The sequence below is a fragment of the Neoarius graeffei genome, chromosome 11, assembly GCF_027579695.1.
Source record: "Neoarius graeffei isolate fNeoGra1 chromosome 11, fNeoGra1.pri, whole genome shotgun sequence".
NCBI lineage: Eukaryota > Metazoa > Chordata > Actinopteri > Siluriformes > Ariidae > Neoarius > Neoarius graeffei.
The window spans coordinates 67,928,555-67,937,057 of record NC_083579.1 but is presented as its reverse complement, the minus strand read 5'-3'; the positions used below and the strand labels follow the sequence as shown (position 1 = coordinate 67,937,057).

Below are 8,503 nucleotides of genomic sequence, written 5' to 3'. Positions count from 1 at the left end.
TCGACACCTTTTCAGATTTACCAATAAAAAACAATTTGACAAAGGTGAGTTTCAGTTACTTTGGGGAAGACCCAGGACATGCTGGAGGGACTATGTCTCTCGGCTGGCCTGGGAACGCCTCGGTGTTCTTCCCAAGGAGCTGGCCGAGGTGTCTGGGGAGAGGGAAGTTTGGGCTTCCATGCTCAGACTGCTGCCTCTGTGACCCGGCCCCGGATAAGCAGATGAAGACGAGACGAGAGTTTCAGTTACAATAGTTATTATTGGTTAATTAATCAACCGGAAGACCCGCCTCACCCTTTGATCTTGTCGTCTGATGACACAGCTCGTTCCCTGAGATGGAATTTTTCTCAGCACGACCAGCAGTTTGAGGAAAACCGGGATGTTATCATCACAGGTAAGCATGGTGGAAAGATCATGAACATGTTTTTACTCATCAAATTCACCGATATTTCATGATCTCCTTGTCAAAACCTACTTTGTTTCTTACTCTTTCGTTTGACAGTCGCCATTTTGTATCTGAACGCGCGTTTGAGAGTCATGTGAGGTGTCGATAATAGTGATCACTTTCACCGGTGTCCACCATTATCGACACCCTGTGGAATTAAAGAACATTAACAGCTGTTATGGATCGATCTTTGTGTAACATTGTTGAAGTAGATGAAGTACTTTAAAAAAATAAAAGTGCTGTGATTTATAATAATTTTTTTTCTGATTCATAACAGAATAGAATGTTTATAGAGTATTTGGAATCTGATTGCAATAAATAGAATTAGAGCAGAATTAAATTCCGAGCATATAAAAAAAATTACACGCTTGAAATATTCAGATTTTTCTATTCCATTCAGATTTTTTTTTTTTGCAGTTTGTTGTAAATATCTACGACATATGACAATATCAGGAGACATTTTATATTTTGGTTTGAGGAATGACGTGCGACCTTTGACCTGGATTTCCATGTGGTTATAATGTCGATTCCCTGTTGATTATTTATTGGTAAACTACAAAACTAGAAATTAATACAAACGACAACGAATGATGAACAAAATGTGATCTACGAAAAGAAAGTGTAACAGAAAGATTTTCTGACGCAGGTTAAACATTATCAATTCATTTGTTTACAAACATTAGAATTACTTCCTCATTTACGTAAACACCGACATCCATATATTTATATAGAAGATATTCTGGACTAAATATAAGTCTGTGTAAAACAAATTTTAAATAAAACTATCTTTTGTTAACTTAATACCACATACCAATGATTTTTTTATAAATAATCATCTGGGTGTCGATAATTGTGGAATGGTGTCGATAACTGTGGACAAAGGTGTCGATAATTGTGGAACGGTGTCACGTGATCTGATACGCCAAGTAATCAGGAATCAACTCATTTTTTTCCTGTGGAAGTTTGAGTAATTATTCATGCACAATTTACATCTTGAAAGTCTTTTCTACTTTTGCAACGGCCAAAAGATCGTTAAGGTGTCGATAACTGTAGCCACCGCTCTAGTTATGATGATGTCTTTTCTTCAAGAAAAAAAATGTTGGTTTAAACGACAAGTTAAGAAATGAGGTCATTTCTATTGGTTTATTTAATGATCTTTGAATAAACACAGAAAATGTGCCAATGTTTTGGTACATTTTCCTTTATAAAATGTGGTTTTGTTTCCTGTTTATATTCAGTAAAAAGCTGTATTAATTTTACAGTAATTTAAAGTCCATTTGCCAATATGATACTGTAATACTGAAATTGTAATTAATTACATGTTAGTACTGTGAAATTACTAAAGTAAGATAGACTATAGTTACAATAGTAACTCAGTTGATACTGCTGTAAAAGTACTATCACAGTTCTGTACTCTTTTAATGTGAATTTACAGCATTTTGCTGTAACTATACACTTTTATAGTCGTTCACGAACGAAGACACAGCTGGAGAATTCATTCACTGATGTCTAACATTACACTCTGACTTTTAAAGCAAATGATTAACGCGGATGACAACTTTCGACTCTGTCTTTAGGAATTTCATTTTATATGAAAACAAATTATACTGTAAATTAAAACCAAAATCCCAAAAGCTGAACAATCTAATCGTTTAACCTTTCATAATTAGAGGTTGGTTTACAGACCTAACACAAACATTTAATTATGTTAATCCCAGTGATGTCAATAGGATCCTAGCTCAATGTGGTTGAGATAATTGTGCAGAAAGTGGAAGCTTTGGCCAAGAACGGACAGACAGAGTCAATGGTGCAGTCAATAATGATAAGGTTGTGTTGCTCCGATGTGTAAAGTTCATTTTAAACCAATTAACTGGATTTCAGCTTACCTGCTCATTAACCTTGTACTTGGTCCCACAAATTCACTCCAAATAATATGAATGACACGAAAGGTCTTGTGATGAATGAATGAGTTCAGGAGAACAGAAAAGTAAAATGTTTTCGGGGTTGATTTTAATATCAAAATATCAAAACGGACAGCACGCGCCACTAGAACAACTTCTCAGGTTAAAAATTCAATATGAACAATATTCTAAAAAAAAATATATATATATATATATATATATATATATATATATATATATATATATATATATATGCGCAGGTGTAACTCAGGCAGGGCATAAGATGAGGTCCCCTAGTGAGTAATGCACTGGCCTTTCACTGAAAGTCATCTATCCTCAGGCCACAGGAAGAGGAGACTGCTCCTCTCTCTCTCCTTGATCCCATTCCGTCTGCAGCTCGGAGGACACCTCCGTAAATAGATGATCCCAGTCCCAGCCAACATCCTCCTGCACAGAGAGCATGAGAGGTAAAGAGAAAGCCAGGAGTAATGGAGAGAAGGACATGAAATGGATAGGGAAGAATAAGATAAAGAGCCAGAGCAAGGACAAGAGCATAAGAACGGCACGAAGCCAGGAGCAAGAAGAAGGGACGAGTAAAGCGATCGTAAAACAAGACACCAAACAGAGACAGAGAAAGCTGGAGAGATGGAGAATGGAAGTTAATGTTTCATAAATCTTGTGGTCCTCAGAGGCACAGCGTGGCCCCCTTTGGTGGCCCAGAAGCAGCTGGTCAGTCCTGGAGGGGGAGAAAAAAAAAAAACCTTCCACTCACCTCTCTCACCTCCTGCTCTGGTGCTAAAACCTTAGTGAGTAGTTTCAGGTCAATCTCACCATCCTGGACAAAAACATAGGCCAAAAATTAACCAAAAAATCAGCCATACACAGGACACCATGGACAGAATGTAAGAGCTCATACTGTAATGAAAATTATCAAATCATCTTCTAAAAAAAAAAAAAATACTATGCAAAAATACCAAATTGATCATTTCATTCAGTGTGAGTAACTGAATTAGGTCTCACCAGAGTCTGAAACGCCGAATACTTCATAAGATCGTTGTCCAGATCCCTGTAGGTCATCACTCTGTTCACCTGGATACTGAAGCAACAACAGAAATTCAGCTACATATAAAATTTTACAACGCAAGAACAATGTATGTTAATGTTTAAATTAAAATACACTGTTAAACCAATTAAAACAAAATATAAGGCATCAAAAGAAAAACAAAATGGACAAAGAGAACAACCAACAGTTTCAGCACTAATAAGTCGAGACTAAAACATGATGGAAAGAGTCATGACAAGAAAATAAAGAAAATCAATCCATCAAAGAATCCGCCAAAGTTTATTAAAAGTGTATTATTTTCCTAGAACAGTTCATGCAAAGTGTTTTATTCCTCTAATGCCAGACCAACTTGCCAAAGATCACAACGTTTAATTTATTAATGAAAGACACATCTATTAAATGTTAACATTTAATGCTATAGAAAGTCCACAATGCAAGTTAGTTCCTGTTATCCCTTATGAACTAGAAGTTGTAAACACTTTTTGTAGTAATAAGATTGACAGATAGATGACTTGCAACCACGTGATCAAAACGTGCTATGTCATGAGCGTCCGCCATGATGGTGGATATACAAAGCAACTAGGATGGCAGCTGCTGAAAGCTTGTCTGTAAACGATGATGAATTTTCTCAGTATTACGACGATTTGAACGGTCGAGCGAAGAGTCGATACAAAGAGAAGATCGATATGTGTGGTTCTGACCCATATTATTTAAAAAAGTCAGACTTTTCTGAAGATAAGACGCTTCTACTGACCATCGAGTACCCAGATATCGCGTTCTATCTGGTTTGGCTGCCAAAGAATCAAGTCCGACCTTGGACTTGCCCATTTTCTGAGTGGGTGCCCAGTCTGGAGTGTTTCTATCGTATAATTTTGCTGGCGCTCCTAGAAGCGAAGTGCTAATACACGTGTTAAAATTAACAACGACTGAGTGAACCACGACAAGAGAATGCTCATTTTATAGCAAAATTCTAGCAACACAAAATTAAATTCTTCCATGATATTATTGAGAAAGCTTTTGAATCTCACTGGAGATAAACTGATTACTGCAAACACGAGCTGTTTTGGTTTTAGTCTCTGTTACATCAGCCCTGCCGATGTTGTTCAGCCGTGCTCGTCTCCTCTCCGTACTAAGCCTCAGAGTTTCCTCGCCCTCTTTCCGAATCGCGGACGGAATTCTCAAAAATCGGAACGTGCCACGGTCACGAGGACTATTGTGACCACAACCATATACAGCACAAAGATATGGCAGAGCTAAAAGAACGCTTAAAGCAGTGGGAAAACAAAGTGCACGTGTGACTACGTTTTGTATGGAATGTCGCTTGACCCCGCATTTGTATCTCCACCAACATGGCCGACATCCGGGTTTCTATTTTGCTTTGACGTCACTTGCAAGTCAAGGATTGTCATATTCCTAAGAAACCAGAGAGACTGACGTTTGTGGTGGAAAACTGACTGTTACGTAGCAGTGATGCTGAAGTCTCCTTACAGAAATGTTAAATAAACGTCTCTTTACAGAAAGCTTCACCATATCTTATGATCTTACATTTTTCTTTGTTAAATAGCTGGACTTTTTGCAGTTTATTATTAGATTATATGCATAATCTGCGATAGAAACAAAGAGATATTAGAACTAGCTACTGTCCTGAGTTCCTGTTATAGAAAATTCATCACTTCAACATTGCTGTGGTATGATACCAATATAAAAGAAATAATACAACATCTGGGATTAAAGACAGTCTGTAAAATTATTTCTGCATTACGTCACACATTGCATATTGATGATGAGCCTGAAACCAAACCAAAACAAAAAGCACCATGAACAATGACTTGATTATGAAGCGCTGGGACAAACGAAATCAAACTAAAGCCAAGCAGCAGTCCGTCTCTAACCTGAAAGCCAGCTGCTTATCTGCGATTTGTGAATTACGCTGACAGCGAGTCTGTAAAAGTAGCCAGGGCCTAGCAACGCATGCCAGTCCTACTTAAGCCACATTACACGCTACATTGCCCTCACGATGAGTTCAATGTGGATATTATCTCACACACAGCACACAGAGAGAGCCAAAGGGGGAAAGGGCACCCACATTCAGAACCGGGATTAGTGAAGAGGACCCCGAACATGTGGCGGGAAGCTCTGATTGCTTCAGTTATCAGTCTACACTCTTCTTTCTTCTCTTAGTTGTGTAAGAAATCCCCATAATACATGAAATGTATGAAAATCCTGTTCACGGCTCTTTAGTTTAAATTCAAACGATAGTAGTGCTTGTTGATTTCTCCTAATGACTAACATCTGAACCAATCTCATACTCAAGTCCTTCTATCATCTATGCACTATAAGTACTCCTGCTTTTACGTTCATTAATATACTAAGTAACTTTAAAAACGCACAATGGAATTCAACACGATATCACTTTAGATCCATGCATATATTTGAAATTTATGATATTGTATGTGGCGGCACGGTGGTGTAGTGGTTAGCGCTGTCGCCTCACAGCAAGAAGGTCCTGGGTTCGAGCCCCGGGGCCGGCGAGGGCCTTTCTGTGTGGAGTTTGCATGTTCTCCCCGTGTCCGCGTGGGTTTCCTCCGGGTGCTCCGGTTTCCCCCACAGTCCAAAGACATGCAGGTTAGGTTAACTGGTGACTCTAAATTGACTGTAGGTGTGAATGTGAGTGTGAATGGTTGTCTGTGTCTATGTGTCAGCCCTGTGATGACCTGGCGACTTGTCCAGGGTGTACCCCGCCTTTCGCCCATAGTCAGCTGGGATAGGCTCCAGCTTGCCTGCGACCCTGTAGAAGGATAAAGCGGCTAAAGATAAAGAGATGAGATGAGATATTGTATGTAATGCACACACATCTTGAAACATCGATAAAGGACATTTATTGTCAAACTCAAGAATTAATTCACAATTAAAAAAAATTCAAAGTGACAGTTGGTCCATGTTCGGACCGTCATTCTGGGTCTCTGTCGTCCAGGGGTCTCAGCAGCAGTGACTGAGGGTGTCAGGAATCTGTCACGGAGGTGAGCTAGCCTGATGTGCTGATCCTGAACCGGCGTCGTGACTTGAGGCTGACCAGGGCGTGGACGATCCCTGGTGCTCCCTGTCTGTCTGTAACGCTGACTCAAACGGGAAATGGTCGAATGATGAACACCGAAGTGCCGGGCGACCTCTGTCTCTGTACTTCCGGCACGCAACATCCCGATGGCCTGTTCACGTTGATTTTGGCTTAGGCGTGGCATCTTCAATAATGACAATTTTCCCATCATTTCCCCCGGGTATTTATAGGCAAGATTGTGTGTGTACAGTGTATGCAAAATTTGTTTGAAAATTAAAGCCTGTCCATGTCATTGACTACCCGAGTCATATTGTACGTTATTGAGTACAACTCCCTTAAATTCTGATTTGAGCACAGATTTGGAACTTATTTGGGCAGAACGAAGTTATTTTTCCATTGTGATATATTTCTTTTCTTCTTGAGATAAACTCAGCACGAATTCAGCAAGTTTTATCAATGTGCGTTTTTAAAGTTACTTAGTGTAGTAATATAATATAAATTTAATATATAGAATATAAGAATATGCCTAAGGACAGTGCTCCTTTTTGTCAGAGTCACTCAATTTCTCAGGTCTCAGTTTAGTTCCTAAAGACCCTTTTCTTTCATATTTTGCAGTACTTTCACATACGCAGGGTTTGGTCTGGAGAACACAGCGATTCGATTCAGCTCTGGACCAAAACAACTGGTCCAAGACAGTCTGAGCGAGGTGGCCTTGGTCTGGTTCCAAGCAAACTCATTTGTTGAATCAGAAACAGGAAAAATGTCAAAATGTGCAGGGGTACGTACATGAAGAGCAAGACGAAGAAGCACTATCTAAAGACAACAGATCGAAAGCTTTCGTGATCTTAGTCATACTTAGACAAGAGAATATCTGTACTTTTCCAAAATGTTTTCTGGTTATGCTTTTCCACATCTGGAAATGAATACTTATTAATTCCATACTTTCAGATTTCCCTTTACCTATTTAATAACCCTGTATGTGAAAGGATCAGTGGTGATACTTGGACGAAGCACAAACAGCAACACATTAAAAAAAAAAAAATTGCAGTGCAGAAATAGGCATCATATAATGCTTTGCAAAAGTCTTAGGCATGTGTGAAGAAATGCTGTAGAGCAAAAATGGCTTTAAAAATAATGAAATGAAATGTTTCAACGTTAAAAAAAATACTATAAACAGTAACCAGTAGAGCTGATTAGAGTATCAGTGAACTTGAGTCATACAACCTGTTAATGAACTCTTTTTTTTTTTTTTATAAACATGTGCAAAATAATATCAGTAACAAACCTCGAACAAACTACACTGTCAGATGTAAATATTAAATTTTCCTTTTGTTATGCAGTGGTTTAAATAATATTAACTCAAGCAAGTAAGTTTTCACTTCACCAGATTTATTCTACCATGCTAATTGTCTTCCTACTATGAAGAGTGCTAAATATTTTATTAACCTTTAAAATATTTATTTCTTTATAGTGTGTTAATGCCTGACTGACTGAAGTTGTTTCATGGAAGCATAAAACATTTTATATAAGTATACACAGTGCTGTGCAAAAGTCTTAGGCACGTGTAAAGAAATGCTGTAGAGCAAAAATGGCTTAAAAATAACGAAATGAAATGTTTCAACATTAAAAAAATACCATAAACAGTAATCAGTAAGCCATAATAAATGAAAAAGTCAATATCTGGTGTGAGACGACGCTTTGCTTTAAAAAAAAAAAAAAAAAATTAGTAGTCTGAGGTCCAGTGAGTGCAGTTTTATGCGGAAATGAGCTGTAGGTTTTACTGAGCATCTTACAGAACCAGCCACAGTGACCCAGTTCTTCTGGACACTTTGACTGTCAGACTCGCTTCTTCATTCTGCACCAAAACCCAGTCGCCTTCTTGATGTTTTCTTTTTTAATCTGCTCCACAAGTGCGCTCTTAATATGTAATATGCTTCTCAGATACAAACTTTTTTTTTTTTCTTCTGTAACATTTAATTTTGTGCTGGAAAAAAAACAAACGTTTGGAACTCTAAAATGTTTCTGTACTGACCAGGGCT

The 8,503-nt window shown here is 38.2% G+C and overlaps 1 protein-coding gene across 1 annotated transcript in view; it reads right to left on the bottom strand.

Annotated features, from left to right (window-relative positions):
* Window positions 1-2,460: 2,460 nt before the first annotated feature.
* The window catches only part of LOC132893975 (intraflagellar transport protein 43 homolog A), a 52,521-nt gene continuing 46,478 nt past the window's right edge, over window positions 2,461-8,503 (bottom strand). Inside the window, exons 7-9 of the mRNA XM_060933159.1 lie at window positions 3,367-3,442; window positions 3,119-3,181; window positions 2,461-2,793 (exon numbers count right to left, since the gene is read on the bottom strand). Of these exons, the coding sequence (XP_060789142.1) occupies window positions 2,683-2,793; window positions 3,119-3,181; window positions 3,367-3,442 (250 nt within the window). The 3' untranslated portion in view covers window positions 2,461-2,682. The remainder of the gene's footprint in view (window positions 2,794-3,118; window positions 3,182-3,366; window positions 3,443-8,503) is intronic.